This window comes from Hypanus sabinus, chromosome 5 (genome assembly GCF_030144855.1).
Source record: "Hypanus sabinus isolate sHypSab1 chromosome 5, sHypSab1.hap1, whole genome shotgun sequence".
In the NCBI taxonomy this organism is placed as follows: Eukaryota; Metazoa; Chordata; class Chondrichthyes; order Myliobatiformes; family Dasyatidae; genus Hypanus; species Hypanus sabinus.
This window is the reverse complement of record NC_082710.1, coordinates 170,687,077-170,700,853: the sequence shown is the minus strand read 5'-3', so window position 1 is coordinate 170,700,853 and position 13,777 is coordinate 170,687,077. Positions and strand designations below refer to the sequence as shown.

The window sequence follows — 13,777 nt, the reverse complement described above, 5'->3', positions numbered from 1 at the left end:
AGGAAAGGCAGAAGAACGGAGTTACGAGGGGGAAAAACTCTCAATATGGAATGGTGGAGCAAACTGGATGGGCTGAATGGCCAAATCCATCTATCTGATTATCTTAAACTGGTTATAGAGGTAAAGGATTCAGTCCCCTTACTTTCTACCTTGCAGGTTTTTCTACGAAACAGGATGCTGACGAGCAGGATGGTCCCTCCTATTCCAAAGGCTGCTAACAGGATCACCAGGAGAATCGTGACAGGTTTTAGTTTGCCTGTGGGGGAGAAAACGACACAGAACACATCAGCACAAATAGGCCATTTGGCCCTTTGAGAATGGTGAGGCACACAATGACAGGGCAGCTGACCTGAAAGTGTTTAACCCCACTGGTGAAATCATTCCTGCCTCTGCTACACCCCCTTTTCCCAAGTCCAGGGCAGGAAGCACAGGGAAGGGGCTTTTCCAATAATTTAATAGGATAACCTACAAGTGATAAAGTCACATCCAATGTTGATCTTCAACTAACATTTATACATGTCCTACACTAATCCTATTTATTTTCCCATTAACTGATCCTCCCCCACCTTCCTGTCAAATCCCCAGAGGTTCTACCACTTCCCAACACGGGGGCAATTTACAGCAATCAATTAAACCACCAACTCCTATGTCCTTGGGATGTGGGAGAAATGCAGAGCAACCTGAGATGCGGGTTGCCCAATCACTCAGAATAGGATCAGACAGTGTGTGACCCACTGCCCCACCTGGTCCCAGAGGGGAAGAGGGTAGTGTGTGACTGACTGCTCCACCTCGACCCAGAGGGGGAGAGAACATCTTCAACCCACTACACCACCCAGTACCAGAGGGGGATTGGACAGTGTGTGATCCACTGCCCCACCTGGTCCCAGCACGAGAGAGGGCTGTGTGTTCCACTGCCACTGTTCTATAATCTGCACATTGAGCCAATCATTGTTCATCGGTTGATAAGTGTGTGATCTCCAGCCAGTCACCCCAATGTAACTCTTGTTATCTGTATTCTCTCATCTACATTCAGCAGTGGTCAGCCAGTCCTGTTGGTGATCACACTGGAAGTGAAGGCAGGAAACCCGACAGGGCTCAAACAATAGAAAGTTGATGGGGGAGGGTGGTTTTAAGCTCGGTGTTGTCTCAGGGTGGGGAACCACTCACGTGTGTGACTCACGATCAGCCGTACTCCTTCTCCAATTGCCTCGCCAATCCCGTCTATCCGTATTTTGCAGTAGTACATTCCGGAATCGCTCTCCCTCACATCCACCAGCTTAATGGAAGCTTTGAAGGAATTCTGCTGGTCAGGCCCAAGGACACGCCCTGCATACTCTGCCGTCCTGTTGGAGACTTCAGATGTGTTCCTGTACCAGCTGTAGAGCCGGGTGTCTCCGGAGTGATTGGCATTATGGCTACAGACCATGAAGACCGTTTCACCCTCAGCTACAAATATACTGGACTGGCCTTGCGTAACCATGAAGCTCCTGCTTTTTCCTGCAGTGGGAAAGGAGAAATTCAATGCCTCCTGTTTAGAAGTTGGTCATTGGGGTGAGAATTAAGGCCCAGTGTTAAAGACCGGACACATTCAACATTCGAGATTGTTTGTTGTCAATCGTCGGTACCAGAGTTTAAAGGAGGATGAAATCATTGTTTCATTTTTTTATTAGTTCTGTTTTTGCCCAATTTTTAAATTTAACTGTTTAATATACATATAAATAAACACACAGATTTATACTTCCTGTAATTGATCTATTTATTTATTATCTTTTCTATATTATCATGTATTGTATTGCTGCTTCAGTGAACAAATTTCACGACATATGCCGGTGATATTAAACCTGTTTCTCGTTCTGATCCTGGCATCAGGCAGAGTTGGCATTGGGGGTAGAAACTTTGAAAGAATGAGGTGGTAAATCGTGAGCAGAAATGTTTTAACAAAGAGTGTGATTGGGCTATGGACTGGACAGTTCAGTAGTTACTATTTTAAATACATTAGACAGTACTGTACAGTAATGGGCCCTTCAGTAAACAATGTTGCGCCGAACCAATTGGTGACCAAATGTCCAATTAGGCTAACCCTTCCCAACATAGCGTCCGTATCCCTCATTTCCGGCACACCCATGTGCCTGTTTAAGAGCCTGTTCAATGCCCTATTGTATCTGTCTGTGAAAATACTTGCCTACATTTCTCCTTTGAACATACCCTCCCACTTTAAATTCATGCCCTCTGGAATTAGACATCATCCCCTGTGACAATGATATCAATTGTCTGCTCTGTCTGTTTCTTGAATTAGTGATAAACCTTTATCATTTCAGAGGCATCAGCAGCAGCATAAGGCAGGCGGAGCGCCACCAAATGCGATGAGTTCCTTCTCCTTGTTGAGGATTTTTCTTAAAAACCGTAGCCAGTTCACAGGAGCGGGAAGTGTTGGAGGCACCGTCACCAGTGGAAGGCAGGCGTAGCACCACCAGACGTGGTGAGTTCTTTCACCTTATGTGGGGATCTTTCTTATTTTTTAAACCATAAAAGAGAGATAGGGTCTAGCGGAGTGACCATTGTCAGAGTGGGTTGAGAAGAGGCTGAGGCCAAAGAAACTAATAGGAAGGGTTGGTTTTTTCCTTTTGTTATTGCTGATTTGGTCTTGGCTGCCCATAGTACAGTGCAGGCAGGATGGCAGACGTGGGATATGGAAATTCATGGAACCTGATGGTCTCCCTGAAGACTACATCTGAAAGCTCCTGAAAGACCTCATTAAAGAGCAGGAGCTGGAGCTGGATGAACTAAGGATCATCGGCAGGGAGGTAAATTGATAGATAAAACTTTTGAGCAGCTGGTTATACCTAGAGTGCAGAATTCAGGGAGTAGATGGGTGAATACAGAAATAAAGAGAGAAAGAAGTCAGTGCAGGGTCCCCCTGTGGCCATTCCCCTCAGCAACAGGTATACCCCTTTGGATACTGATGAGGGGGATGACCCATCTGGGCAAGGCAGCAGCAGCCAGACTGATACACTGTGGTCAACTCTGAGCCTCAGATGTGTAGGGTGAAGTCAGGCGGAGCGATAGTCATAGAGGACTCGATAGTTACAGGGACAGATAGGAGATTCTGTGGCAGCAAATGAGACACCAAGATAGTGTGTTGTCTCCCGGATGCTAGAGTCAGATGGGTCTGAGCAGTTGCAAATATTCTTGAAACGGAGGGTGAGAGCTGGAGGTCATGGTACATGTTGGAGCAATGACATAGGCAGGAGAGTGGTAGAGGTCCTGTACAGTAAGATTAGGAAGTTAGGAAGAAGGCTGAAGAGTAGGTCTTCCAATGTCCTCTGGTTTACTCCCTGTGCCTTGAGCTAGGCAGGGCCAGGAAGACAGTGCAGAAGAATGAATGGCTGAGGAGATGGTACAGGGATTAGTGTTTCAAGTTCATAGATCACCGGAATCCTTCCGGGGAAGTGGTGACTGGACTGGAGGGCAACCAATATTCCGGAAGGAAGATTTGCTAGTGCTGTTGGGGAGGGTTTAAACAAGATTTGAAGGGGGTGGAACCAAAGTGAAAAGGCAGAGGATGAAGCGGTTGGTGCACAAGTAGAGACATCTTGTAGGGAGTTTGTGAGGAAGAATAGGCAGATGATAGAACAAAGATGCACTCAGTCAGATGGTTTGAAATGCAAGGAATATCATAAATAAGGCAGATAAACTTAAGGAGTGGATCAATAATGGAACTATGACGTTGTGTACAGGGGCAGGAATGGCTGCTGAGCGTGTCGAGCTTTAGATGATTCAAAAAGAGTGGAGAAGTGGCAGTGTGGCATTGCTAATTAGGGATAGTGTCACGGCTGCAGAAATGGAGGAAGTAGTAGAGGGATTCTCCACTGAGTCAGTGTGGAAGACAGAAACTGAAAGGGCGCAATAGCTCTGCTGGGTGTTTTCATAGACCCCCAGTAGTAACAGAGACATGGAGGAGCAGATATGGAGGCAGATTCTGGAATGGAATAATAATAATAGGGTTGTTGTGATAAGTGATTTTAACTTTCCAAACATTGGCTGGCATCTCCTTGGAGCGAGGGGTTTGGATGGGGTAGTTTGTTAGGTGTGTTCAGGAAGGGTTACTGGTGCAATATGTAAATGCATCAACCAGAGGAGAGGTTGTACTTGATCTGGTGTTGGGAAGTGAACTTGGTCAGGTGTCAGATCTCTCGGAGGGAGAGCGTTTTGGAGGTAGAAATCGCAACTCTATCTCCTTTACCGTAGCACTGCTGAGGGGGATACCATCAGTGGCGAGGGCTGCATACCATCGCAGACTTCAAAGCCAAACGTTTTGGTGCCGCCAACATTGTGGCCACTCTCCCAGATTAGCTCAATCACTTTTATGCAAGGTTCGATGTCGCTAACTCTGAGCTTCCGAGGAAGGCCACCACTACAAGCTGCAACCTGGTCATCTCGGAGGTTGAGGTACGAAGATATTTTGAACAGATGGACAGTCGCAAGGATGTGGGACCAGACGGTATCCCAAGGTGGGTACTCAGGATGTGTGTGGCATAACTGGCACGTGTGTTTACTAATATTTTTAATCTCTCCCTCTCCCAGTGTAGAGTGCCCTCCTGTTTCAAATTATCTACCATTGTCCTTGTACCAAAAAAGACCAAGGTAGCATACCGGAGTGACTAGCGTTCAGTCACACTCAGCTCAATAACAAGCAAATGCTTCGAGAGGCTGGTCAATGACTACATCTGCAGCTTTCTACCACCCACACTGGACCACTTACAATTCACCTCCTGACACAACCGATAGATGGATGATACAATAGCCACAGCTCTACACACCGTCCTTACACATCTGGAGAAGAAGGATGCTTATGTGAGAATGCTGTTCTTGGACTACAGTTCAGCATTCAACAACGTAGTTCAATCCAAGCTCGACAAGAAGCTCAGAGACCTCGGCCTTGACCCTGCCTTTTGCAGCTGGATCCTGGACTTCCTGTCAGATCGCCAGCAGGTTAATAGTGGGCTCCTTCACCTCCAACCCTCTGACTCTCAACACAGGAGCCCTTCAGGGCTGCATTCTGAATCCCCTCCTTTACTGCCTGTATACCCATGACTGTATTCCCACCCACAGCTCCAATCTGCTATTTGAATTTGCTGACGACACTACATTGATTAGCTTTATCCCAAACAATAATGAGGTGGCCTACAAGGAAGAAGTCATTCTCTCTGACACAGTGGTGTCAAGAAAACAACCTCTCCCTCAATGTCACATAAACAAAGGAGCTGGTTGTGGACTACAGGAGGAATGGAGATGGGCTAATCCCTATTGACATCAATGCTTCTAGGGTTGAGAGGGTAAGCAGCTTCAAGTTCCTCGGCATCCACATCACCAAGGACCTCTTGTGGTCTGTACACACCAGCTGTGTGGTGAAAAAGGCACAATAGCACCTCCGCTGAGCATTGATGGCTCCTCCGTAGAGATCTTTAAGAGCACCAAATTCCTTGGTGTTCACCTGGTGGAGAATCTCAACTGATCCCTCAACACCAGCACCATAGCAAAGAAAGCCCAGCAGTGTCTCTACTTATACGAAGGCTGAGGAAAGTCCGTCTCATGCCCCCATCCTCATCATATTCTACAGGGGTTGTATTGAGAGTATCCTGAGCAGCTGCATCACTGCCTGGTTTAGAAATTGCAGCATCTTGGATCGTAAGACCCTGCAGCGGATAGAGAGGTCAGCTGAAGGGATCATCATTACAGACATTTACACCATATGCTGTATCTGCAAAGCTAACAGTATTGTTAGCTTTGCACACCCCTCATACAAACTCTTCTCCCTCCTGCCCTCCGGCAAAAGGTACCAAAGCATTCAGGCTCTCAGGACCAGACTATGTAACAGTTTCTTCCCCCAAGCTATTAGACTGCTCAATTACCAGAGTCTAGTCTGACACCAACCTACACACACACAAACACACTCAACTGAACACCACTCCACTCCTTTTGCAATTTTTGCTCATTTCTTTTTCAATTTCTGTTAAAACATTGTTTACATTTACATCATTTATTATTATGTTGTAATTTGCCCTTTACTGTGCCTATTGTCTTGTTTATATAATTATTGTACCATCTTGCACTGTCTTGTGTAGGCCTGAAGTCTAGTGTATTTTTGTGTTGTTTCATGTAGCACCAGGGTCCTGGAGGAACATTGTTTCATTTTTACTGTGTACTGTACCAGCAGTTATGGTTGAAATGACAATAAAAAGCGACTTGATTCTTTCACCTCAGACGGTTGAGGAAGTTTGGTATGGACACCCAAATCCTTAGAACTTTCTGCAGGAGCACAACTGAGAGCATCCTGACTGACTGCATCACTGCCTGGTTTGGGAACTGTACCTGCACAGCAGCTTTGAGTGTCCTATGGACATGGACCCCAAGATCTCTCAGATCCTCCACACTGCCAAGAGCCTTACCATTAATATTACATTCTGTCTTCAAACTTGTCTTACCAAACTGAACCACTTCACACTTACCTGGGTTGAACTCCATCTGCCAGGTTTGATTTGGGACCACACCCTCCCCTTTTTCTAGGTTGAATCTCTTTTGTTATTCTCCTGTTTGTATAATTCTAACAATGAAAATTAAAAGCCTGACTTCCGGTCGGGCATGAGGCAAGATAGCAGCACAGCACTGAGCGCTAACATATAACCCTCCCTTTTCAAGTTCCTTAGGGCTCATAGATGGTCTTAATACAAGGTTGAGTTGGAGAAAGATCTTACTAAAGACATGGCCTCAAAGAAAAGGTTCAAACTCAACCAGGAAACAAGATACCAGCAGACGACATCAAGCTAGTGATTCATCCAAGGAAATAGCTATGCTAATTTAGCAAACAATGGCAACGGAGATGGAATCCCTGCAAGAAACGGTAGCCCACATGCTAAAGGAGTCGCTGGAAAAGGCTCTCGACCCCATACAGAAGCATATGGCAGAGAATGGTAACATTCTCCGGTCATTAAAGGAACAGACGGATATTCATGCTAAAAAACTTAGCAGGGTCTTCAACAAAAGAGACAACATTCAGGTTTGCTTAGGCAAGAATGAGAAAATTACAATTCCTGTCTCGCGGAGGTGACTAAGATATGGAAGAAGCTAAATGACTTGGAGGACAGATCCAGGAGAAACAATGTGCGGCTGGTCAACCTACCGACAGGCGCTGAGGTCGATGATCCAAGAGGTTACCTCCAGAAGATGCTCGCTAATTGGATTCCAGTGCTCAAGAATTCCCACAGCACTCCATCGGAGATCAATAGAGCACATAGGATCTTTTCCAACACCTCCGCAAGACAGCAGACCACGATTTTTAGACTTCTATGGTACACCGACCGGCAGGGCGCGAGGAAAGCCAAACCTACTCTCCCTGTTGGCACCCAGCTGCAGTTCTTCACCGACTACAACGCTGGCACAACACAGGAACGGCAAGGATACAAGGAGATCCACGCTAAGTTTCGACAGAAGGGGAACTACTCATTTCTCTTATACCCGGCGATTTTGAGAGTGAATATCAAGGGCATGAAGATGTAGTTCAACTCAGCAGAGGAAGCGAAAGAAGCTCTGAAATTATCGGTGCTGGGAGATATGGAAGAAGACCCTGGACAAAGTCCACCCGCCCCTCCGGAGGAGATGGAACTGCATTAAGAGCTTGGACTAGCCTGTATGCGCAATTTAACAGGCACGGGCAAGTTAACGTTCTAGGTGTGAAGTTGTCTGCTTATTCTTTTATTGGAAAGTCATTCGTTGCACTTTTGTATTTAGTTAATTAAGGGGCCAATTTGTTTCTGAGTATTGCAGGTCAGAGTTTTAAGGTGATATTCAATATACCCAATTGTTTAAACTAATTTGCAAGGGGGATGGGACCCAGAGTGATAGAGCAGTGAAAGAAGTGCCTGATGTAAAGCCAGATCTAACATATAGACAGGCTTTGAGGAAAGAGCAGCAGAATAAAGGGTATAAAGTAGTAAGATAGAAGGGCTAAAATGTGTGTACTTCAATGCAAGAAGTATCAGGAACAAAGGTGATGAACTGAGAGTTTGGATACATACATGGAATTATGATGTAGTGGCCATTACAGAGACTTGGCTGGCACCAGGGCAGGAATGGATTCTCAATATTACTGGATTTCAGTGCTTTAAAAGGGATAGAGAGGGGAGAAAAAGGGGAGGGGGGTGGCATTACTGGTCAGGGATACTATTACAGCTGCAGAAAGGGTGGGTAATGTAGCAGGATCCTCTTTTGAGTCAGTATGGGTGGAAGTCAGGAACAAGAAGGGAGCAGTTACTCTACTGTGGGAATTCTATAGGCCCCGGCATCAACAGAGATACCGAGGAGCAAATTGGGAGGCAGATTTTGGAAAGGTGCAAAAATAACATGGTTGTTATCATGGGTGACTTTAAATTCCCTAATATTGATTTGCACTTGATTAGTTCCAAGGGTTTAGATGGGGCAGAGTTTGTTAAGTGTGTCCAGGATGGATTCCTGTCACAGTATGTTGACAGGCCGACTAGGGGGAATGCCATACTAGATCTAGTATTAGGTAATGAACCAGGTCAGGTCACAGATCTGTCAGTGGGTGAGCATCTGGGGGACAGTGATCACCGCTCCCTGACCTTTAGCATTATCATGGAAAAAGATAGAATCAGAGAGGACAGGAAAATTTTTAATTGGGGAATGGCAAATTATGAGGCTATAAGGCTAGAATGTGTGGGTGTGAACTGGGATGATGTTTTTTCAGGGAAATGTACTATGGACATGTGGTCGATGTTTAAGGATCTCTTGCAGGATGTTAGTGATAAATTTGTCTCTGTGAGGAAGATAAAGAATGGTAGGATGAAGGAACCATGGGTGACAAGTGAATTGGAAAATCTAGTCAGGTGGAAGAAGGCAGTATACATGAGGTTTAGGAAGCAAGGATCAGATGGGTCTATTGAGGAATATAGGGTAGCAAGAAAGGAGCTTAAGAAGGGACTGAGAAGAGCAAGAAGGGGGCATGAATAGGCCTTGGTGAAGGAAAACCCCAAGGCGTTCTTCAATTATGTGAAGAACAAAAGGATGACTGGAGTGAAGGTAGGACCGATTAGAGATAAAAGTGGGAAGATGTGCTTGGAGGCTGTGGAAGTGAGCGAGGTCCTCAATGAATACTTCTCTTCGGTATTCACCACTGAGAGGGAATTTGATGACGGTGAAGACAATATGAGTGAGATTGATATTCTGGAGAATGTTGATATTAAGGGAGAGGAGGTGTTGGAGTTGTTAAAATACATTAGGACGGATAAGTCCCCGGGGCCTGATAGATTATTCCCCCGGCTGCTCCACGAGGCAAGGGAAGAGATTGCTGAACCTCTGGCTAGGATCTTTATGTCCTCATTGTCCATGGGAATGGTACCAGAGGATTGGAGGGAGGTGAATGTTGTCCCCTTGTTCAAAAAAGGTAGTAGGGATAGTCCAGGTAATTACAGACCAGTGAGCCTTATGTCTGTGGTGGGAAAGCTGTTGGAAAAGATTCTTAGAGATAGGATCTATGGGCATTTAGAGAATCATGGTCTGATCAGGGATGGTCAGCATGGCTTTGTGAAGGGCAGATTGTGTCTAACAAGCCTGATAGAGTTCTTCGAGGAGGTGACCAGGCATATAGATGAGGGTAGTGTAGTGGATGTGATCTACATGGATTTTAGTAAGGCATTTGACAAGGTTCCACATGGTAGGCTTATTCAGAAAGTCAGAAGGCATGGGATCCAGGGAAGTTTGTCCAGGTGGATTCAGAATTGGCTTGCCTGCAGAAGGCAGAGGGTCGGGGGGGAGGGAGTACATTCAGATTGGAGGGTTGTGTCTAGTGGTGTCCACAAGGATCGGTTCTGGGACCTCTACTTTTTGTGATTTTTATTAACGACCTGGATGTGGGGGTAGAAGGGTGGGTTGGCAAGTTAGCAGATGACATAAAGGTTGGTGGTGTTGTAGATAGTGTAGAGGATTGTCAAAGATTGCAGAGAGACATTGCTAGGATGCAGAAGTGGGCTGAGAAGTGGCAGATGGAGTTCAACCCGCAGAAGTGTGAGGTGGTACACTTTGGAAGGACAAACTCCAAGGCAGAGTACAAAGTAAATGGCAGGATACTTGGTAGTGTGGAGGAGCAGAGAGATCTAGGGGTACATGTCCACAGATTCCTGAAAGTTGCCTCACAGGTAGATAGGGTAGTTAAGAAAGCTTTTGGGGTGTTAGCTTTCATAAGTAGAGGGATAGAGTTTAAGAGACGTGATGTAATGATGCAGCTCTATAAAACTCTAGTTAGGCCACATTTGGAGTACTGTGTCCAGTTCTGGTTGCCTCAGTGGAAAGGATGTGGAAGCATTGGAAAGGGTACAGAGGTGATTTAACAGGATACTGCCTGGTTTAGAGAGTATGGATTATGATCAGAAATTAAGGGAGCTAGGGCTTTACTCTTTGCAGAGAAGGAGGATGAGAGGAGACATGATAGAGATGTACAAGATATTCAGAGGAATAGACGGAGTGGACAGCCAACGCCTCTTCCCCAGTGTACCACTGCTCAGTATAAGAGGAAATGGCTTTAAGGTAAGGGGAGGGAAGTTCAAGGGGGATATTAGAGGAAGGTTTTTCACTCAGAGAGTGGTTGGTGCGCGGAATGCACTGCCTGAGTCAGTGGTGGAGGTACATACACTAGTGAGATTTAAGAGACTACTAGACAGGTATATGGAGGAATTTAAGTTGGGGTGTTATATGGGAGGCAGCGTTTGAGGGTCGGCACAACATTGTGGGCCGAAGGGCCTGTAATGTGCTGTACAATTCTATGTTCTATGTTCAATTGTCATACTTAATCAAGAATGAAGCTGAAAAACAGCAGTTTGTTTAGAATAACTTTAGAATGTTATGTCTCCAATAGACTTGTTTATGTTACTGGGCATCAGATAAGATAACACGGGAGCCATCGCCAAGCGACGATCTGTTAAAGTGACAGTTTCTCACTAGAGAGATGTTGGGGTCTTGATAATGTGTTATACTATATTTGAGAAAGAAATGGTTTTAATTATATAGGCTAATGGGTTTGTCCAGGTTTTTTTTTCTTGGCTCTTTGATATAATTGTCTATGAGAACTGCTTTACCTTTCTAATTTGTTGTTGCTAGAGGGGGGGCAGTTAATGTCAGTGGTCGGTGTCTGACATTGCTAAGTGACACTCACAGATGTTACAAAGTAAAGGGTTGAATATGAGGGGTGATGGGAGGTGGGGTGGGAAGGGGGGTAACTCGGGGCTCCAACACCAACTTACAACAACAGATCCAGGGGAAGATGAGCAACACAGATAAATTAGAAAATCTTACTGTTGTACCATTTAATGTTAAAGGATTAAACTGAATCTACAAGCGTTCAAAGGTTTTAGATTTCTTAAGCAGGAAGAAAATAGATATCGCGCTATTACAGGAAACACATCTTAAACCTAATGACATTACCAGGGTTCAAAACCGCTTTTATAAACCCATTGTGGCATCAGCTGATGGTACTCGTACCAAAAAAGTTATGATATTAATGAGACGTAGTATTAATGTAGCAATTGAAATGTCTGGTGCCGACAATAAAGGACGTCTAGCTTTCTGCTGTACATCCATTCAGGGTAAAAAAGTTGCATTCATTAGCCTATATGCCCCAACTATTTTCGAAGTTGATTTTTTTCCCTCAATTACCTCACAGTTACTGAAGTTAAGTGACTACCAACTATATGTTGGTTCGGACATGAATGCTTTGGTAAACATTAACCTCGATAAATCTTCTTCAACTATATCAAGCTCTCAAGAATCTGCTTCCAAAGCGCTTAAACTTTTTCTAACGGGTTTAAATTCAACTGATGTGTGGAGGCTGCATAATCCATCTGTTAAAGACTATACCTTCTTCTTCACAAGACATAAAACTTTCTCTCAGATAGATTACATTCTTATGTCCTCCTGTCTGCTGCCTTTAGTACACTCAATAGAATTTGTGCCCAGACATCTATTTGATCACAACCCAGTCATATCTACTTGTAATTATGGCAAAATTAAAAATAGGTGGAGGTTTATCTCCACTCTTCTAAAAAACGATGAATTTCTATCACAACTGAGAAGAAAACTGACAGAATTTATAAATTTAAATAAAAATAGTGTCTCAGATGTGACAGTGATTTGGGCCTCCATCAAGAGTTTCTTACGAAATAACGCCATATGGTTCAGTGCCCATCTACATAAACGCCGGCTACAAAAAATTTTCACCCTAGAAAAACAATGTAAGGTTTTGGAGAATGATCTCAGAAGGAGATACACCATAACAAAAGAAAACAAGCTCAAAACAAAACAAGCAGAATTAAATGACTTATTAAGAAGCAGGGCAGAATATGTGATCCATTTAACCAAACATAAGTATTATGCAGAAGGCAGCAGACCGAGCCATCTTTTGGCACTAACGCTCAAACAACAGGAAGCTAAAAGGTCTATACCAGCAATTACATGTGCTAAATGTGGAGTAGTATCTTCAACAAAGGAAATAAATGAGACATTCAAGAATTACTTTAAAGAACTGTATGCAAGTGGCTCAGTTCTTTCTGAGAATGACTTCACAGATTTTTTCAGTGGATTAGACCTCCCTACATTGTCATTAGAGGACACCAAAACTCTAGACTCTCCTATTACACTGGATGAGCTACTTAAAGCAGTCAAAGCTACAAATAAGGACCGTTGCCAGGTATAGATGGCATACCTGTGGAACTTTACCGAGCACTTTGGGATATTCTTGGACTGGTATGGTTAGAAACATTAAATTATGCTATTGGAAATGGCGTTTTCCATAGAGATCTAAACACAGCCCTGATCACAGTTATAACTAAGCCCGGTAAGGACCCCTTGGAGTGTGCCAGTTACCGTCCAATTTCCTTGATAAATGCTGACCTCAAGATATTTTCCAAAGTCTTAGCCAGTAGACTTGAGACAGTAGCTGGAAAAATAATTAACCCAGATCAAACGGGCTTTGTCAAGGGGCGTCTCGCATCTGATAATATTTGCCGGCTCTTACACATACCGAGTGCAACACATAAAATCCCACCTGCCTGTGGCCTGCTATTTCTAAATGCCGTAAAAGCGTTTGGGGAAAAAGATCCTCTTGAATGGCCATATCTTTGGAGAGTTCTTAAAGAATTTAAGTTCAGCGATAAATTTATCAATATGATTCAAACATTCTATGCTCATCCTTCAGCCCGGGTATGTGTGGGAGGAGGTTTCTCAGAGTTATTTGACATAGGACAGGGCACACTACAAGGGGACCATTTATCTTCTTTAATTTTTACTATATCTATTGAACTGCTTGCACTGTTAATTAGAAACTGTCCTTAGATCTCCCCTATTACAATAGGTACAACATCACATTCGATATCACCTTACGTGGATAACACGCTAGTTTATATGGCAAATGTTCAACAAACTCTCCCCTATGTTTTAAAAAGACTGGAGCAATTTGGATTTCTTTCAGGATACAAAGTTAATTTGTCAAAATCAGCACTGATGCTTATTAATACAGATAAAAGTAAGGTGTCTCTCCCTCTACAAATTATGGTGACAAATGAGGTCCACTCCTTGGGTATTAAAGTTAATACTTCCCTATCATCTGTGGCTAAAACAAATTACTCTTTAATTTTGAAAAAAATAGATATTAATAGATGGAGACCTGCCAGCATTAGTCCCAGCCTGTATATCAGTCATTAAAATGAACATC

General features: G+C 44.0%; 1 protein-coding gene across 1 annotated transcript in view; it reads right to left on the bottom strand.

The window, feature by feature from the left end:
• LOC132393824 (uncharacterized) overlaps positions 1 to 13,777 on the bottom strand; it is a 51,964-nt gene that overhangs the window by 30,408 nt on the left and 7,779 nt on the right. Inside the window, exons 4-5 of the mRNA XM_059969214.1 lie at positions 1,168 to 1,497; positions 143 to 256 (exon numbers count right to left, since the gene is read on the bottom strand). Coding sequence (XP_059825197.1) covers positions 143 to 256; positions 1,168 to 1,497 — 444 coding nt within the window. The remainder of the gene's footprint in view (positions 1 to 142; positions 257 to 1,167; positions 1,498 to 13,777) is intronic.